The 21,632-nt window shown below is 32.5% G+C and overlaps 1 protein-coding gene across 6 annotated transcripts in view; it reads left to right on the top strand.

Moving 5' to 3' along the window:
• The window catches only part of Stag1 (STAG1 cohesin complex component), a 360,462-nt gene that overhangs the window by 127,787 nt on the left and 211,043 nt on the right, over positions 1-21,632 (top strand). For 4 of the 6 annotated variants that reach the window (XM_040269835.2, XM_005327048.4, XM_078043361.1 and 1 more), the window contains one exon: positions 469-633. The exons of 1 other annotated variant lie outside the window; for it this stretch is intronic. In XM_040269835.2, the coding sequence (XP_040125769.1) occupies positions 469-633 (165 nt within the window). Of the gene's footprint in view, positions 1-468; positions 634-21,632 lie in introns of those variants that run through there. One more of the 6 variants, XM_078043363.1, reaches the window with a different exon arrangement.

The raw sequence follows: 21,632 nt of genomic DNA, 5'->3' as shown, positions 1-21,632 counted from the left end.
TTTTTATTATTGTATTCCCAGTACCTAAAATAGTTGCAAATATGTTCATTCTGTATTCATTGTATGACTAAGAAATATTTGAGTACTTCACAATAGGGAAGAGTTGAATAAATGGTATTTCCAAGAAGTATTTTATTGAACAAGATTTCTGAGGCAGAGGATGGCATAATGAAGGACATGTCAAGAGTAGGCATGGTTAAAATATAGCATGGTTAAAATATTATTGTTTTATATCATATCTAATTAGTTTTTAAACTTTGTTTTCATACCTCATATGTATAAACTTAGGTTTGATTGTTTACACTATATTTTTGTTGTTGAAAGCAATATGTAAAGCTTTTTTTGTTAGGGAGTTATCTTATTTTGCACTTTTTAAACCACCTGTGATTGACAGTATGTTTAATTTTTCTATTATAAAGTGAAAAGTAAGCCTGCATTTAATGTCATTTTAAAAATCTTTTAATTTAGTCTACAAATAAGAAACCTCGAAAATCTCCAGGAGAGAAGAGCAGAATTGAAGCTGGAGTGAGAGGAACAGGCCGTGGAAGAGCTAATGGGCATCCTCAACAGAATGGTGAAGGGGACCCTGTCACATTATTTGAAGTGGTGAAACTGGGGAAAAGTGCAATGCAGGTAAATTTAAAGTGTTTTTGTTTGTTGTTTTCTTTTTGTTTCATGCATAAAAAGAGATAGTAAATAACTTATGTGGAATGTCTTAGTGTACATATTGACACTTTTTATACTTTTATTTTTTTTTCCCCCTGGGGATACTACAGATTGAACCCAGGGTCATATACTTGCTCAAGACACTCTTCCACTGAACTATATCTTCAGCCCCTATATTCTTGATTATCATGAAACCATAGATTTTATTCTATAAGGTTTTTGATTTGGTTTGATTTGTAAAGAGCATCGGGAGAGACAGTTTGTTGAATAGTAACATATTCCTTAGATTGTGTTCAATAAGTTGGCCGGTATTAATAGGAGATACAAAAGAGGATTTTTATTGCCTTGTTACAGTTTTTAGATGTGATTTTATTGCAGAGTAATTGACAAAAGAAAGGGTGATCTTTTATAACCTTTTTTACTCTCTTTATCTCTTCTCATTTACTCAAGAGATATCTTAAGTGTTTTGTAAGAGCATTATTTTATTAGCTTCTTAGTAATTCATTATAATCATAAACCATAATTGTTTTGACGATTCCTTGAGTATATCATTATATATTCCTTGAGTATGTATTATATTCTTCACTATTATCAAAATTACTAGTCATTATTCATGTATTCATACATCATATTATTCATACATATTCTATGTATCTTTTCATTTTAAAATAATAGAAGTGAAATTATTTGGTTAAAGTGTAGTGGGTTTATTTTGTTTTGTCTTGTAGAAGTAATAGGGCTTGAACACAGAGCCTTGCACATGCTAGGCAAGTGCTTTATCACTGAGCTATGTCTCTGTCCCTTTTCATTTTAATTTTGAGACAAGGTCTTACTAAGTTGCTGAGGCTGGCCTAGAAGGTGGGATCCTCTAGCCTCAGTCTCCTGATAAGCATGCACCACCATGCTCAGCTAATGGGTTTCTTTCTTTCTTTCTTTCTTTTTTAAACAGTATAATACAAAAATACCCTATTCCTCTCCAAGGATTTAATCTAGTTTACCTTTCACTAGAAGTGTAGCAGAATGCTCACATTTATACTAGTGCTAGCAATTGCATATTTTGTATTTTAAAATTACCTAATAATATGAAAGTTGGTATTTCACTATTTTAATTTGCACTTTTTGGTCACCAAAGATTGATGTTATGTTAAATCTATCTGATAATTGACTATTTCATTTCATTTTCCCAGTAAGTATGATAGTCATTTAGGTAATTTATGTAACAATAATTAATTGTGGCACTAAACGTAGGTTTTCATTAGTAAAAAAGAAAATTTAATCTGTATTTCATTTTCAGTCCATAAAGGAGCGTAGTGTTTATTGCTTTTTATGTATGTTGTCAAATTGATGTGTACAAGAGTCTTGGAATTTATATGCTGAGGGAAGATCATGAAGTAGTGGCATGATTCTAAATGGTAAATACTGAATTCCCAGTTATTTAAAACAAAGGGTGACAATCTGTGAATTACATATGTATAATTTAAAAAGAGATAAAGTGATCTTTAGCCATTAAGCTTGATAATTTTATCATTATACTTTAATAGAAACATTGGTAAGCTACAGAAATACTAATTTTTGAGATTAACTTTATTGCTTCTCACCTTTATGTAGAAACACAAGTAACAGAAAGATAAAGGGTTTTTATCTACAATTTTAATAATTTCATTTTAATATTTATTTTCATTTTTATGTGAAGCTTTATTGTACCAGATAGTTACATATTGTAATGATAATTTTAATGCATATTCTATTTAAATTGAATGCTAACATTTTTATAAGTATATAAAGCAGGGTTTATTTAAAAAGGGGTAACATCAACTTCTAATATGAATAAAATTTTATCATCTGTATATGAAACAAAATACTGACCAATATAAATTATTTTTTCTTTTATCCACATGTTCTATTCTTCATCCTGATTACTTTTCCCTAAGAAAACTGTTTGATACTGTAATTCTTTTACTTAAAATCTTTGCGCCATATTTTCTGACAGATAAGAATTAATAATTAGGACTCTAGAGGCTTCCATAATTTGGTTTTAACCTACTTTTTCAAGTTTTATTTTATTCATCTTTTGAAGTCTGCTCTAAACCTTTTTTGAAAATTTTTTTTTGTGTTTTATTATTAATATTATATTTTTTCTTACTAGGTATATTCAGAGTAATCTAAAAACTTATATAATATTGTTTTTCACTTAATAATTTTCTAATAAACTTGTTGCTGAGCACAAAGGGAATGCACATTTAAAAAACATACAAGTGTGTTCCATTGACAGTGGCACAGCAATTTCACAGTTTATTACATCCTGACAAGATAAAATGATATTTTAGTTAAATATTAAAAAGAGAAGACAAACAGATATCAGTGTATTCAGAAATAAAGCAAGTATTTCTGTGGTTTATATTGTTAAAATTGCATTATGAAGAATAGTGGAATGGACTCCGACTTATTTTATGAAGCCGTAGCCTAATATTAGTTTCCATCCCTGAAAAGGAAGCTAATGAAAGCCACTGATAACTAATGCGAAGGCTTATATTTATGGTGACTATATATTTCAAGTTGTCCTTGAGACTCTTTTTATACTTATTGCCCATGCAGTTATTTATTTATTTATTTTTTATAGATGTAGATGGACAGAATGCCTTCATTTCACTTGTTAATTTTTTTCATGTGGTGCTGAGGATCAAACCTAGTGCCTCACACATGCTAGGTAAGCGCTTTACCACTGAGCTACAGCCCCAGCTCCCACTCATTTAGTCACTTATTAATATAGAATCCTTAAATATTCAAAAGGGTCTTAGTTTGGATTATAATTCATATTAAATTCCCATTTTTAAGAAATCAGAGGATGATGGAAGAGAGAAGACATAGTCCTCATAACAAACCCTTGATTGAAGTGTCTGGTAATGTGGTGTCAGGGTAAAAATTTCCATTGTTATTTTAAGAAAGGAAGATCTAAGCCCATATTGTTTAATCTGAATCTGCAATGGCAAGCTCAGTAGGAACAGATAATAAAAACATTAGATGTGGGCTGGGGTTATGGCTCAGTGGTACACTTGCTTCGCATGCGTGAGGCCCTGGGTTTGATCCTTAGCACCATATATATATTAAAAAAAAAAAAAGGTATTGTGTCCACCTACAACAACAACAACAACAAATTAGATGAAGGGCAATGAATAATAAAATACTAGCAGAATGAAAGAAGCAATTCTAATTAAAAGATAGGGCATAAATGAAACAAGAAGGGACAAATTTGAAAACTGATCAGTCTTGAAAGTTGAAAATAAAATTTTGAATCATAAAATTCAAGAAGTTAATTTTATTAAAGAAAAATACTACATTAGATGCCTTCAAAAGGAGAATTCAGGAATTAACTTTCATTAAACATTCATTTAGAAAGTACCCAGAGTAAGAAAAATGTTAGAAAATATCTAAGAGCTGTTTAGAGACTTTGGTATGGATTAGATGGTTTCAAAATAGGGTAGAGGAAGAGATCAGAGGGAATTAAAGAGACAACCATTTTTGAAGAAGTAGTTTTAGAAAAATGTCTAGATAGGGCTGGAGCTGTGGCTCAGCGTACTAGCACACGTGAGGCACTAATTAAACAAAGATGTTGTGTCCATCTACAACTTAAACAAAACAAAACAAAACAAAAAGGCAAAACTTCTAGACAAATTTCCCTACATCTAATGTTTGTTCTAAGGAGTCTTGAGCTAAAAAGTGAAAATAGGGGCTGGGGTGGTGGCTCAGTGGTAGAGAGGCACTCGGTTCAATTCTTAGCACCACATATAAATAAATGAAATAAATGTCCATTGACAACTAAAAAAATATTTAAAAATTTAAAAAGTAAATAATTAAACAGCTGCAAGAGTATATTATGAACTGAGAATATTGAGGAAATCTTGAAAGATTTGGTTAAGGATTTGTCTTGTATTTTCTTGACTACAGTGCAATTAATGTTGAAATATACAATAGAATAAATTCCAATTATATTATACTTGGAAGTATAAAAAGGTACTTTTAAAATAACTTGAGAAGGAAATATATAGTTGTGAAATGTCAGTGTTAATGAAAGTAATGTTAATGTAAATGTTGGGACCAGCTAAAGTACTACTTGAGTAGATGTGTCCTCTTAAGTGTATTAATGTTAAGTGACAGCAGTAGAAGGAAACTAACAAAAGAAAAATGAAAAACCTAAAGTAATTTGGAAGAAAACAATAATGAAAATACAAGTAGAAGTTAAAGAGAAAATGTTAGAGAAGGTCAACTGAATCCAAATATATGAATCTAATAAAATTTTAAGATGTTGAGGTTTTATTTTATTTTAAGAATTCAAAGGTGAGCCAGGTGGAGTGATGCATGCCTGTAATCCCAACACTCAGGAGTTCAAGACGGGAGGATCACAAGTTTGAGGCCAGCCTGAATGTGACCCTTTCTGAAAAAAATAAAAAAAAAATAAGAAGGAATGCAAGTTTAGTTCATGGTAAAGCACTCTTGGATTGAGTATACAGTGCTGGGGGAGGGGTGCTGCAAAAATGGTTTAATATTAGAAAATCTTTTGTACTATAATGTACCAAATAATCATATTACAGGAGTAAAAAACCTATACTTATCTGAATTGTTGTAGAGTGTTTAGAAAAATCATTTGATAAAGTAGATCTAAAGTAGATCTGACATTCATGATAAACAAACCTTTTGATGAGTTGGGAATACGACAGTACTTCATATCCTAGTGTAAATTATTTCTCCAAAATGTGCAGTGCACATCATGTCATTTTTAACAGTGAAATATAGATGTATTTCCAGGACCTAGCATTATCAGTACTCTAGTATACTGGAACCCCAAGCCAATAAATTAAAACAATAATAATTAAGTGGGCTGGGACTGTATGTCAGTGGTAGAGCGCTTGCCTAGCACATGTGAGGCACTGGGTTTGATCCTTAGCACCACATAAAAAATAAACAAATTAAATAAAGGCATGCTGTCTATAATTACAAAAAATTAAAATAATAATTATAACAATTAAAAAATGATAGATATAATAATAAAAAAGAGTGATAACAATTGAAACAAAGATGTAAACATATCCTTATTTGTAAAGGAAACAATTATTGTCTATATTGAAATTTCAAGAGAAACTCTAGATATAATGAGCAAAGTTTCTGGATAGAAAATTAACATTAAAAAATGGGTGTACTTCTGTGTAGTAATAATAACTAATTAGAGCAAGTAATCAGAAACAGCATCTTATTTAGTTCAAGTTAGAAATAAAATTTTAAAAGCACCTGCAGTTTTTTTGTTTTAATTCTGGGTAGAATGGTATAAAATAGTGTCTCATACTCATCGATCATATTGAGTCATATAAAAAAGGTCTGAAAACACCTATAGGCAGTAAGATGTGGAATAGCACCTAGTAGAAGTCCAAATCTATTTAACTACTTTGGAGAAAATTTTATTAAGATCAAGGTAAGTTGAATAATCTATTATTTAGTTTTCATTCATTCAGTAAAAATTTAATAAGTTTCTACACTGTTGTAGGTTTACCTCCCCATCTCTTTCTGTTCCCTTTTCCCATTTCTTTCCCCATTTCGTCCTTTAAAGAAAATCAGTTTAAAAAAAGACTACTTTAAAAAACAAACAAACAGTTTTTGTGGTGCTGGGGATAAAACCCAGGGCCTCATGTATGCTAAGCAAGTGTTTTACCACTAAGCCATATCCACAGCCTTTGTAGAGAAAATTTTTTTTTACATGTTTATAAAAGAGGTCTGTATGAGGAATGTTTATTGCTTCTTTGTAGTGGCCAAAAATTAAAAGTATAAATGTCTGTTATCAAGAAAAATAGTAAATAAAACATGCCATATTCAGATATTTTAATTTTCTATAGAAGTTGGAAGTGAAGTGGTGCTGTAATTGGGAAATAATGAAGGTTCAATTTTAACCTTATGGTAAATTTCAGAAATGCATTTTAGGGAAACAGTGCAAGCTGTAGAATGATGTATAATGTATGATAGCACTTAAATATAAGCACATGCATAAGATATTTTAACAACATGTTTTTGATAAGTGTTACTAACAGAGAAGATAGGATAAAATTGGACCTTAAAGGTATGTATAGTATGTATGTTTTGCTTCTAATTGAAAAAGAAGCAAAAACAAAACAAAGAAAAAATAAAATATTTTCATCTTTATCTAGTTTAGTTTATTATTTGAAATAAAAATAGATGTTTCTGAGATGCCTCCCCAAAGGATGGCTTTATGTATTTAGTATTTGGAAAATGTCCATATTTCATCTCCCTTGGAAGAGACATGGAATGTGAAGGCTTTGATAAGTTTTGTATTAAAAGGCCTAGTGGCATTTCACAAACTCTAGATTCCTATAACTATTTATGATCACTCTGTTTTTTAGTCCTTTCTCCCTATCAGAATTAATCATAATGAATCAGACTTAACTACTTAAGATAATTATTATTCATGCCCTATATTCAAAGATTGTGCCAGATAGTTCTTATATATGCAGAAGTTTAAAAAGAAAGTTCTGCCCTCATGGAACATACCTTATGGAAAACATATTAAAAGGTACTATTAATACTTTAATAAGAAAAAAACTACTTGAGTTGAAAATACTAAAAATTCACAAAGGTCTGCCTAGAGGACAGGATTGTGGAAGTTTTGTCAGAATGTGTATGTACATATATATGTATGAATGAATATCTGTATGTATATTTGGTATAATGTTGAGAGCCACAGCCGAAGGGGTCCCAGCATAATAAAAAGTTAAGGGAGTAACAAAACCACCTCCCAATAGAAAACGATGATTTTCAGGGAGAGTAAGCTTGCTATCAAAGACACCCAATTATAAAAGCTTTTTTAATAGTTCCAATTGGTAAGTAATGAAGGTTTAATTTTACAATGTCAGTGATGATGGAGAGGAAATGACAGATTTTGTAAATAAATATTAAAGCATTGAAAAGATTCTGAAAGGTAAGAAAGAGGAAGGCATCTGAGGTGATTCCTAGTTGTTTTTAATATATTCACTGAAAGAAAGTTTGTATGAGTGTAGGCATTTGAAACTTGGCATGAGATTGTTTGGCCTGAAAATTTTGGCTTTGAAACTTAAGATACTAAATATATGTTCAATTTTGGAACATTCAAGCTATTTAATTGGAATTTTTTGATTATTAGTTATGAATTGGGAAGCACTTGATTGTTAATTCTGTAATCTATTTGTATTTGCAGTTTGTACCCCAGATATCAACTTAAAAAAGTTCATTTGTTCAACACATATCTATTGAGAGCTGCTTCTTCCAGGGATTGAATTAGGCACAACAGATAGAATATGAAATAAACTTGCCTGACCCTTCATGGACTTGCCAGTTTTTGTAGGAAGAATAAAAAAATCCATAGTTATCAAATGGTCTATTAATTTATAATTACAAATTATTGGTTAAATTATTGATTAAAGCTAAGCTAACTCCCTTTGATCTTACGGTACTGATGCTATCAGCTTGTGTGAATAAGGAATTGGTGTTAACTGAAAAATGAAGTTTACATAATGAGTGAGATTGTTTGATCTTCTGTTTGTGCTTGACAACCAACTTTGAAGGTAAAGCTGATTTTGTCCATTTAAGTATGATTGGAAAAAAAAAAGAGATGTCTTAAGAGGGTGGTCTGTGAGTAAGCCATTCATTCTCTCTCCCAGAAGGAGGTAGTTTTGTTCTAGTGTCAAAGAAAAGTATGGACTTTTATAGTGACACTAATTTCTAGTCCCCAGCTTAGAAGTGTGTTAGATAACAAATCTCTACATAGCAAATAGAAAGGAATTTGCCCCATTATTTAACGGGGCTTGAATTTACTAGGTGACTACACTAAGGAAAATCAAAAGCAGCAGTGGGTGTATTTAAATCTCACCTGTTCTGTTTGAGTTGACAATTATATAGTAACTTACTGGAGATGTTTGTACTTCTGAACCATTATTAGAGTGGATAAAAGTGTTTATAATATCTTTTTAATGTTAATTGATGGAAAGGCCTAAAAATTTCAAGAAGTATTTCAGTGGCTGAAGAACTATAATTATAAAAGAAGCTACTGAGAATTTTGAGAGAACAAATATACTCTTGACTGAAATGAAACTTTATAGCAAAGATGAGCAAAAGACTTTGAAGAATGGAAATACTGCAATGAAGATGAGGAGTAAAACTTATAGAACTAAGAAAATATAAGTACTTGAATAGAATCAATAAATGTAAGAGAGTATAATAAAAGAATGTTTATAGCTGTTAGTGTTAAAATATTAGGTATGAGATTTAAAATTATAAAATGTAAACATTTAGATTCAATTTGAGCATAAATGTGGAAAATTGAAAACAGCAGTTGTTTAAATAAGATAGAAGCTTATTTCTCGAATATGTAAAAGATCACAAGTGGAGCTTGGGTTGTGGCTCAGCAGTAGAGTGCTTGCCTTGCATGTGTGAGGCCCTGAGTTCGATCCTCAGCACCACATAAAAATAAATAAATAAAAATAAATGTATTGTGTTCAACTACAACTAAAAAATAAATATATATTTTTTTTTACCAAAAGGTCACAAGTGATCTTTTCCATGCGGACAGGTAGATTGTCAAATTATTGAAATTGTTAATACCTTTATAATCATTGACATACATAATCATAATTTTAGCAGCTAAATATTTAATGTTTAAATGTTTTGAAAAACATTTTGATGTTTTTAAAAAATGGACTTTATGTTTACAGAAGGAAGAAACTAAGGCAAGACATTTAAAAGCAGTAAATTCTGGGTCCTTATTTAAAGCCGTCCGAATATCCTCCTGCCTTCTCTAATTCTCTTTGCTTTGGCCTGAATAAGGGCCCAGTGTTCCTACTATTGGTAAAAAAACGGCCATATTACACCTTGACTGTATCATGAACAAGTGTTTATGCTACAACTGTGGTGAAGTGTTGGGGGGAAGTGCTGGTGGTCTTAGCCCCTCACTGGACTTTTGAGGTGAACTACTCCATTCTGGATCCCTTATTTCCTGCTAGAAACAAATGTATGAGTGGGAAGAGTATGATGAACCCTAGAGAACATACCTTTGTGGATATGGATTGCCTGAATAACTCCAACTACAGCAGAAAGGGTATTTGAAAACCCACTAGCACAAACAGGTATCATTTCATTGGTGGGTGAACCTAATGGCATTCACAATGGAAAAGAAAGACCTGACCCTGTGACATAATGCCTTTGCCACAAAACGTTACTGCCCTGATGTTGTGTCTTTAAACATTTCAGGGATGTTGAATGGTCAGTGGCTGTTTTGTGGTGGATACTGGCTATATTCCAAGTACATAGTAGTATACTATGAGCGCCCCACTATTTATATCGAATGGTAGCAGAATTTCTCTCAAAAAGCCCTTAGTGAGGTGGGCATTGATAACTCTGCTGATATTGAGAGGAAAGCTAGGAGGAATCACTCTTCCAGACTGATAGAAGTCTCAATATGTAGTTGTATGGAAGCCCCCTGCTGGTAATCTCAAGTGAATCAGAAATCCACAACTATTCTCCATTCCAAAACATTATGAAATATTTGTTAGTTAACTTCAGTGTTGTCATTCTGGTGGTCCTTACGGTCATTGTTGCTGGCATTGTGCTCACCATTAGGAAGAAATTGGGAGGGTACCAAAAGGCAGAGATCAAGGATTAAGGGAGTTGATAATATAATAACCAGGCATCGGCCTATAGTAGGGAGGGTAAACAAGTGTTCAGGATCAGTTCAGGGTGATACTTGATTATTGATTCAAGGCAAGTACTACTTTAACTGTCAACCCAAATTTCTATTCTTCCGTTCTATCCTTCCAGTTCAGTAGTTTGGATCCAGGGTTATTTCTATTTGTAGTCATTTCCCAATCTTTCTGGAAGAGTGGTTTCTAATAGTTCTTCTTTTTGGTACATAGCCAAGAAACCTGACTCTGGAATTAAGTGAAGCTAGGTTCAAGAGGTCTCCATTTAATGATGTCTTTGAATATGTAAGATAAGTAAATATATGTTGACATTGCATATTGATGGTCACTTCAAAGTGATGCATGAGAAACAGTGTTTCTCTTTCCTAGGTTTAAGTTATCTTTATTAGCTTTGTCTAGTTACAAGTGAAAGGTCTCTTCATCCTGTATTATCTACTCTATTGTGGTCATCTTAAGAAATTTGGCTTTATTTGGACTTTCGTAATGACTCCCATTTTTATTGTGTATGAAACCACCAATGGCTTCTCACTTAAAGGGAAATATTATTTGTTCTGCCTACACACATTTTGTTTTCTTTTGTTTTTGTTTTTATTTTATTTTTACGTGGTGCTAAGGATCAAACCCAGTGTCTCACACTTGCAAGGCAAGTGCTCCACCACTGAGTCCCAGCCCCAGGCCTTGTTGGTTTTTTGAGAAGAGACTCCAGTTCACCCTCAATGCTATTGATGACTAATGATATTTATTGTGTAAAAATTCTTGTACATATTTTGTCTTTGTTAAATTTCGTGACTCAATGTAATAAGTCTATTGAAATTTAAACATGAGAAAAGTATAAAGAGAAGGATGAAATTTGAATTAGGGTCAGATTATGCAAAAAGAAACAAAAGCTAACAAAACTTTGGGGAATCTTGATAAGGGGTTGCATCAAATGGAATAATTGGAACTTCCCAAATAGTAATTGGATAAATGACATCTGTATTTTGTATGATCAAATCAAAGCATATTTCTTGGAGTTAATGCCATTTTTAGAAATGTTCTGATATTATAGCCCCTGGCTTCCCCCAAATGATCTTATTTTTGTTTAACAAATATTGTTATTTGTTATTTCTCCTTAGAAGTTCAGCTTGGTTACCTTTAAATTTCTTTCATTTAGATTCCATAGTCATCTCTTGCATGTCTTAAACTGATATTTGGAATTGGTTCAGGATATTTTACAGTAAGTTTGTACCGTGTCACTATCACTTAAAGCCAACTCCTACATTATTTGAGAATAAAAGAAAGTAAGTTCTAAATATAAACTGCATTTCTCCCAGATATTTGGTTTTTAGTTATACAGCTTATTTTTTCTGTTTCTCAAAGATATATGGATAATTATGTATATCTCTTGATTGTATTAACCCTGGTAGACAAATGAGTAGGCAAAGGAAATTATTTTTTGCTATTTGTTGAACAGTGTGTTAAAAATAGTTTATGAGAAAAAATGTTAACAGAAAACTATTTGACACATTTATTTTTTTTCCCTTGGATTTGACTAATCTTTTTCTCTTGCTTTGACCAAATAACATGTGACTAAATGTAGACCAAAAAAAAAAAGTTTTTTTTAGCACTTTAGTTTTGACTTCCCTTACTTTCATAGAGTGAAATGTATAGTATATACAGAATGTTTTCAGGCAGAAGTTCCAAGCTATTTATTTCATTTCATGGCTATTTGAAAATCATCAAGTGGTAGATTAATATTAAGTGTGAGTTTTTATGCTTTTTACATAATTAGGAAGTATCTTTGAAATTAACTTTGAATATTTTAACTTGTCTCAAATAATTCTAGTAGCTACATGTATAGTAAAACTATGTGCTATTAAAAATAATTAAATCAAATGATTTCTCATTCATGTGAACATCCAATACCATAGTTAGTGGAAGGCATCTTTTCTTCTTATGACAATTTAAGTATCTAAGCTCCTCCAGTTATTGTTGCTCACATATTGTTAACATTCATTTGGTGGAAGGTGAAAGATAGTGAAGAAATGGTACCTACTTCTTAGAAGACTAAGTTTCCTCTGTTTCAATTCCATTTGATGGAAACTTAGATCAAGAGAATGTTACCAAAAAAAAAATTTTTTTTAAAGATACAAGTAGAGAGAAAGCTCATCCTAGTGTATTTTATTGTTCAGCAAGAAGAATGGATTGTGATTGGTGCCAGAAGCTCCTTTCAGTAGTTGTAGTTCTTGGAGAACTACTGGCAGAATTTTTTTTTTTTATGAATATGTTATTGAGAGTCCCAAATTGCTTGAAACAAGACAAAGTCAAATCTAGCACACATATTCTAAGAAAGTATTTATTAATGTCATGCTGTTTGAAGCATCATTAAACTAAGATGTGAATGTCTCCTAACTGAAAACAGGAAGTACCATCTGAAAAAACATATTCAAGAAAATTAAATGCCTCTTATTCCATATTAAAACTTCAGCCTTCATCCATCTCTGAGGCATGCCTGCCTTGATAGTCTTTGCTAGTTTTTCTCTGTGAGATCTATCATCTTACAACATGGAACTTGATTATACTTAAGTCCTTTTTCCTGTTCATCTTAATCAAATCTCAGCATTATTAAATTACTTTTTTATCTGTATTTTAACTGGAATTATTAAAACTACAAATATTAGAACTAGAGATAATTGCAGGGTTACTTTGTGTGATGTGATAGGAAATCACTCACCTGCAATATTTATAGCTTAACATTTACTTGCTGATATTAAGTTTATGATTCAGATTAACTTGGGTATATTGGATATTATTAATTCCCTTTATTATTTTCCTTAAATAATATTTCCTTAAATTATATTTTCTTAAATCATATTGTATAATTTAGATGTTTTGGTCTTAGAAAACATTAAAGAGAACTATTCTGTGCTTTTAAAGAGTTTTTACCCCTTTATGACAGCATCTTATCCATTAATAGCAAGATAGGTATATTTTTACTACACTGGTCTCTCATTGTTTATGTTATCATGCCTACCCATATATCTTAGGTTTGTCTGCTGCAGTATCACTTTCTGGTCATGCAGAGCCAGCTGTTTCACACTGTTTTTCAATACTATATACAATAGCAAATTATTATTCACTTTTTAGATACTGATAGGATTTTTTTAAAGTTGCTATTTTAAAATTCTTTTAGAATATAAAAATTATTAGAAATAATTCTTTTAGAATTATTTGATTTATAAAATATTTCTAGTATTTAAACTCTTTATAATTCCAGAAAGAATTGTTCAATATTGTATTAACATGAAGGAGAAAAAAAAACTAGGATAAATTAAATTTATCCAGCTTTTATGCAACTTGAGAAGAAATTGTACATAGTCTTCCATTTGTCTTTGAAGCCAACTGCAATGCAAGGTAGTTGAGAGTACTGGCAGGAGTTTTAAAGGATGTACTATGGGATTTAGTACATACTTTACCTGACTTAATTATTGATAGCACTCTTTTTTATCTTATAAAAGTGTCCTAGTTTGTATAATAAATTGTAATGACACCCACTAAGTATGTAAGGAGATAAAACAAGATGCAGAAAGACTTTACAGAACCAAAGTTCTTGAGGCTGTAGATATAAAGTGTTATGAGATAAATGGACAGAGGCATGAGATTATACCAGGTATTGTGGAAATTTATGATTTCAAAGATGTAATAGTTCCTAGATGTGTACCATGTAGATGTAAAAATTTTGATGATTTTTGGATCTACAAAAGTAAAAATGGTGGATCTATAGATATAGGATGTATCTTTAATAATACCAGAATGCCTCAGGTTGAAGGCTTGTGCCACCATGCCCAATGATACCATTATATTTTATAATCAGTGAGGCCATATGAAGAAGCACAGCTATTGAGAATTGTTCAGCAAATTCTCAAGTACATGTAAAAATAAAATTCAGTAATAAAATTCGTTTTACTTTTTGTTTATATTTACTATTATTGGCAACTGTTAACTCATCTTTCAAATTACTTTTTGAGATTGCTGGTTTGTGAAATATAAACATATTGGAATATTGAATATAAACATATTGGAATCACTAATTTATATAATCCGAACTTGAAGTCTGACATTATACCATTAGCAACTACCAGATGACCTTTTGTATTCCTTTTTCCATTATCATCTCCCATTGGTAGGTCTCTGAAAAACAGGTGGTTAAAGTTAATTCTTATTTACAAGCATCTATTCATTGTGAGGCAAACTCCCTCTACTCTGCTTAAAATATGGTGATCCTGTCCCAGTCAAGTTAAATACATGAACATCCCATTCTAGTATGATATATACACTTATTGTAGTTTATATCCTTCTTTTTCTCTCCCCTCTTAAAATTTTTTAAAATGTTTTTGTTTCAGGAACTATGTCAAGTACTTTTTATGTCTACCACCTTTGACAGTAAAATACATATTATCAGAACTAAATGAATTTGGAAAGAACACATAACAAATAATTTCCTTGTGTGGATGTATAATATAAAGAACAGTATTTATTGATTTTCAATTTAGCCTCTATATACTTTTCTCAACCCAGATAGAATTTTTATTCTTTTAAAAATGTTTTTATTAATGCATTATAGTTATGCTAATATTGGAATTTGTTTGGATATGAGCATACATTATGAAATATTAGTATCTCCATTTTAGTCCCCAGTACTTTCTCTTTATCACCCTCCCTCCTTCCCTTTCCTCACTCCCTTTCTGTACTCTACTGGTTTCCTTCTGTTCATTTACTAGTTTCTTAATTGGTGCTTTATTTATTCACACAAAGATGAACTCACTGTGTTATATTCATGTGTGTGCATAACATAATTTGGTCATTTTCATTCTTCATTTCCTCCCCTATTTTCCTTCTTTAACCATTTCCCTTACTCCCCTGATCTCCCTTCTGTTTTCATGGGAACTCCCTCACCTCCTTTAAACTTATCTTCGTCTAACTTTTGCATATGAGAGAAAATATTCAGTCTTGATTTACTGAGTCTAGCTTATGTCACTTATCATGATGTTCTCTAGTTCTGTCCATTTATCAAATGACGTAATTTTATTTCTTTATGGTTGAGTAGAACTGTGTTGTTTTATATATGCAAATATACCACATTTTCTCCATCCATTCATCTTTTGACAAACACTTGAGCTTGTTCAATAACTTGGTTATTGTGGATTACACTGCTATAAACATCGATGAGCCTGTGTCACTATAGTATGATGATCTAGTTCTTTAGGATAAATACCAAGGAGTGGGATAGCTGGGTCATATGGTGGTTCTATTCCTAGTCTTTTGAGTAACTCCATACTGCTTTTCAGAGAGGTTGTACTAATTTACAGTCCCCACATCCCCACCAGCATTTATTTGTATTCTTGATAATTGCTATTCTAACTGGTATGATCATCAGTGTAGATTTGATTTGAATTTCTCTGATTGTTAGGGATATTGAAACTTTTGTGTATTTGTTGGCCATTTGTATTTCTTCTTTTGAGAAATGTCTTCTGCCCCTTTATAGAACCAATTATTTCTTTTATTGATGTTAAGGTTTTGAGTTCTTTATATATTCTGGATGTTAATACCCTGTTGGAAGAGCAGCTGGCAGAGATCCTCTCCCGTTCTGTATGCTCTTTCTTCACAGTCATAATTGTTTTCTTTGCTATGCCTAAGCTTTTAAGTTTCCTGCTGTCCCACTTATTGGTTCTTGTTTTTTTGAGCCATAGAGTTCTTGTTAAGTAAGTTGGTGCCTGCACCAGTGTGTTATAGTGTTGAGCCTGTTCCCTCCAGTTTTATGTTTCTGGCTTAATTCCTGGGCTTTTGATCCACTTGAAGTTGACTTTTGTACAGGGTGAAAAACAGTAATCTAGTTTCATTCTTCTGTATATGGACATCCAGTTTTCCCATTACCATTTGTTTAAAAGACTATCTTTTCTTTTTTATCTTTCTTAAGATATCATCAGTTTAATTCTTACAAGTTAGATTTTTATATGGGAGAAATCTAAACACTTCTGAAATTTAGAATCACCAAACAGTAGTCCTCAGAGGCTTCAACTGGCTAAATGACATTTCACAAGGAAAGTGGTAGAAATGCTCGGAGGCCACATCCCCTGTCCTACCTGCCAGTGACCTTCCCTCCTGTCTGCACAGCCTTGAGTGAGGAAGCAAGTCCCACCTACACAGCCAAAGACACCTACAGTGACAGATCATCTCCCCAGTAACACCAGTTCTGGGCATGTGGGGAAAGACTTCTGGCTTTACTACTTTCCCCTTCCTTAGACGCTAGGCACAGCTTCTAAGACACCTGGTTCTAAAACGTGAAGGGCAGTCAATCAATCACAGGTGTGTTATCTACTGGACACAATTGAAAGCCTGGAACCAACCACTCAAAAGACCTCCTGGTATGTACAGGGACTGAAGATAGTGCCTCAGGTATTTCTCATAACTGGCCGGGAATGCTATTGGGATGGTCCTCATCTGAATTTGGCAGTCATTTTCTGACTGGTCCCAGGTGGGCCTCCTTAAATGAGTCACAGTCTGTGTATTCCCTGAAGTGAAATGGCAGAAAACTCCCGACACCTTTAGCACTAGGCAAGGTATGGAAAATAGGAGAACAAGCCTGCACTGTGATCATCACACCCCGATAACACAGCCTGTGTAGCCAGGAAACTGTCCTTGAATGGGGACAAATCACAAAAACAACACAAGATTGGTAGGAAGTCAGGGTGTATGTTGAATGCACAGACCAGCCCCAGGAGCAGGAAAAACAAACTATCAAGTTCCTGAACTATGTTTCCGTTCCCTACTTGATTTTTTTTTAACCAAAACTCCATTTTCATTTAGGTATTAGGTTTTAATAGTTAAATTGCAAAGTAGAAAAATAAAATGCACACACTGTCCTGGAAAGTGCTAGAAATCTTCCCTACTGGGGACATCAGTGGGTCTCCAGTCTCACCCACACCTGTGCATACTTCATGGCCCATTCACTAATATGCAACTGGAAAATCCCAAACAGAAGAACAAAATTAAGTTTTGTGTGAGCCTGTCGGTTGACAGTGACAGAAGGACTGTTCCTTGGGCTCAGCACCAGGGGAAATACAATCCATGAGAACAGGCCGTCTCTTCACCTACAGTTGGCAGCACAGGATAGTTAATAAGATGCAAGAATCAGTGGTGGCTTTCACTTAGATCACCTGCATCAGAATTATACTCATAAAGTAGGAACTTTTTAATGGGATCTGGCAGAGGCAGCGAGGGAATCAAATGAAGTCAGTGTTTTCCAAAAACTCTCCTTTCAGCCACATACAAACTCCTCCATGGGTGTTTGGGCTGTACCTTTGACCTCAACCCCAGTGATGGCCTGTTTGCCCTCCTGGAAACCCCAGCTAGAGAGTGCTCGGCTCCTATCTTTTCTTTAATGTATAATTTTGGCATCTTGTCAAGTATCCAGTGATTCTCTGTGGATTTGTCTTTGTTTCTTCTATTCCGTTAGTCTTCATGTCTCCCTTGATGCCATTATCATGTTGTGTTTGTTACTATGGCTCTATAGTATAATAGTATAATTTGAGAAGCAAATATTATGATGCCTCCAACCTCATTCTTAGGATTGCTTTGGCTATTCTGGGTCTTTTACTCTTTCAAATGAATTTTAGTACTGTTTTCTTACATTTAAACAGTGTTATTGGCATTTTAATGTTATTGAATCTGTAGATTGCTTTTGAAAATATGGTCATTTTAATAGTATTAATCATTCCTAGGAGAATTAATACATAATCGGTGATATTTATTTTACTTCTGATGTAGTAATTGCAACATAGTTGTTTCCATCTTGTAAAGCCTTATTCATTTTCATTCTTTGGTGTTTTATAATTTTTATTGTTAGAGTTCTATCATCTCCTAAGTTAGATTTATTCTTGTTTATTTTTCAATTGAATGAAATGATTTTTTGATTTCTTTTTTGGCAGATTTATTATGGGGATATAGGAAAGCTACTGATTTTTGTGTGTTCATCTTGTATGCTACTTTTTTTGAGTGTTTTTTTTTTATCAGATCTACAAGTCTTCTGCTGGAGATTTTTGCGTCCTCTTTGTATAGAATCAGGTCATCAGTCAGCAGAGATAATTTGACTACTACTTTCCCTATTTTTCTTTAGTTTTCTAATGTTGCCTGGTTGCTCTGGCTGGTATTTCAACAACTGTAATGAATAGGAGTGATCAGAGTAAATAACCTTTCATTGTGTCTGATTTTAGAGGAAATGCTTTCAGTTTTTCTCTATTTAGTATGAGGTTGACTTTGGGTTTGTTGCATATAGCCTTCATCATGTTGAGGTATGTTTTTTCTATCCCTGATTTCTCCTGTGTTTCTAACATGAATGAGTGCTGAATATTTTCAGATCCTTTATTTTTTTTGTATCTATTGAGAGAATGAATTCTTAATTCTATTTATGGTATGAATTATATTTTTTACTTATGTATATTAAACCAACCTTGCATCCCTGAGATTAATCCAGCTATTCATATTGTCTACTCTTGTTAATGTGTTTTTGAATGTGGTTTGCCAACATTTTATTAAGGATTTTTGCGTATATTTTGATTTAGTATATTGGTCTGTACTTTTCTTTCCTTGATGTATTTTTGTTGTTGTTTTTTGGTCTTTGTATCAGAGTAACACTGGTTTCATAAATGAGTTACAGATTGATTCCTACCTTTCTATTTCTCAGAATAATTTGAGAAGATTGATTGGTGTTAATGGTTCTTTTTTGGGGGGGTGGGTATGTGCACTTCTTTGTAGTAAATTTTGAAGGAGGTGTATGTGTTTTTTATTTTTTTTTTAAGTTGTTAGTGGCCCTTTTTATTTTTTTTTATTGATACATGCTAGGCAAGCTCTCTGCCACTGAGCCACAATTCCAGCCCTGGTGTTAATGCTTCTTAAAGGCCTGGTAAAACTGCCAAGAATCCATCTGGTCTTGGGGTTGTCTTCCTTGGAAGGCCCCCCTGTTTTTCTTTTTATTTGGTATTATGGATTAACTCAGGGGTACTCAACCACTAAGCCACATCCCCAGCCCTTTTTTGTATATATTTTTTTAGAGACAGAATCTCACTGAGTTGCTTAGTACCTTGCCATTGCTGAGGCTGACTTTGAACTCACAATTCTCCTGTCTCAGCCTCCCAGGTCGCTGGGATTATAGTCGTCTGGCTTCTTAGAAGGCTTTTAATTAATGCTTCAGTCTCATTGCTTGCCATTGATCTGTTTAGATTTTCTATTTCCTCATGGTTTAATTTTGGCAGATGATATATCTAGAAATTCATTAATATCTTCTTGGTTTTCCTGTTTATTAGAATATGAATTTTCAAAATAGTCTAATGATCATGTGGATATCAAAAGTGTCTCTGTTGATATCTCCTTTGCCATCTCTAATTTTGTTGATTTGGGTCTTCTCTTCTTTTTGATAGTTTGACTAGGGGTTTCTCAATCTTGCTTATCTTTTGAAATAATCTGCTCTTGGTTTCATTGATTTGTTGAATTTTTTTATTCTTAATTTCATTAATATTAGCTCTGATCTAAATTATTTTCTTCTATTGGCTTTAAAATTGTTGAAATGTTGGCAATGAATACTATAAGCTTCCTTCTTAATCCTGCCTTTATGGTATCCCAGAGATTTGGGTGTGTTGTATTGCTGTTCTAATTTGATTCTAGTATTTTTCCTTGTCTCATTTTTTCAATGATTCATTCTTTATTTAAGAGAGTATTGTTTAATCTCCATGTATTTATGTGGTATCTATATGTTTTCTGACTTCCATTTATTATGATATTATAAGTCATGAGATATTTTTGGTGGGGGGTATGTGCTAAGACTTGCTTTGTGCCCTTAAAATAAGATCTGTTTTGGGAAAGATTCCATAAGTTGCTAAGAAGAAATTGTAGTCAGCTGATGTTGGTTGAAATATTCTACAGATGATTATTAGTTCCATTTGGCTTATCATATTATTTATGTCAGAAATGTATTTATTGATTATATGTCTGGAAAAATCTGTTTTTGGAGGGGTGGGTTGGAATCAGCAAGTATTAATCATACTCTGTAAGTTCATGAAGTATTTATTTTATGTAGTAAGGTGTATTTACATTTGAGGTAGAAATATTTGTAATTGTTATGTTTTCTTGTTGGATTTTTCCCTTTAACAGTATGTGCTTGATTTTCTTGTGATTAAGTCTTGCCTAAATTTTTTTTTTGTCAGATATAGCGTCTCCTTTTTTTTTTTTTTTTTTGAGAGAGAGGGAGAGAATTTTTAATATTTATTTATTTTTTAGTTTTCGGTGGATACAACATCTTTGTTTGTATGTGGTGCTGAGGATCGAACCTGGGCCGCATGCATGCCAGGCGAGCGCGCTACCGCTTGAGCCGCATTCCCAGCCCCTTGTTTTGTTTTTTTAAAGCTCCATTTGTAGAGAATATTTTTTTCTGTCCTTTGGCTTGCAGTTGGTGTATATCTTTGCCTATAATAAGATGAGTGCCTTGGAAATTGCATGTTTGATGTGAGTTTTTTTGTTTGTTTGTTTTCATTTTTGTTGTTTTCTTCTTGTATTACTGGGGATGGAATCCAGGGCCTTGTGCATGCAAGGCAAGCACTCTACCACTGAGCCATGTCCCCAGCACTGAGTGTGATTTTTTTTTTTTTAAATTCAATGAGTCAGCTTTTTAATTACAGAGTTTAGACTGTTTACATCAGAGTTACTATGGTAAGATATTTATTATTTCCAATATTTTTATTTTGTTTTATGGTTTTAATTCATTATTGAATTTAATTTGCTTAATTGTTCTTCTGGAGAACTATACATTTGAAAGTTCTGGGGCTTGTTTATGATTTCTCTTTGTGTAGTATTTCTTTAAATAATTTCTGTAGTGTATGTTTAATGGTCATGAATTTTTAAATTTTATCCTTATCATGAAAAGTTTTTATTTTATCTTTGATTTTAAATGATAGCCTTGTTACATAATAACCTTTGTTGGCAGTTGTTTTCTCAGTATTTCATTCCACACTATCTTGTTTTTTGGAATCTCAGTTGAGAAATCTGAAGCAACTCTTACTGTTCTACTTGTGACATCTAATGTTTTTCTTTTTTGTGTTTTAATAGTCTTCTATTATTATCTGTATTAGGCATTTTGATTATGACATGGCTTCAAAAGATTAATTTTTTATCTTGGCTATTTAATGTTCTGTATGGCACAATATG

This window comes from Ictidomys tridecemlineatus, chromosome 3 (assembly GCF_052094955.1).
Source record: "Ictidomys tridecemlineatus isolate mIctTri1 chromosome 3, mIctTri1.hap1, whole genome shotgun sequence".
In the NCBI taxonomy this organism is placed as follows: domain Eukaryota; kingdom Metazoa; phylum Chordata; class Mammalia; order Rodentia; family Sciuridae; genus Ictidomys; species Ictidomys tridecemlineatus.
This window is presented reverse-complemented; position numbering and strand designations above follow the sequence as displayed.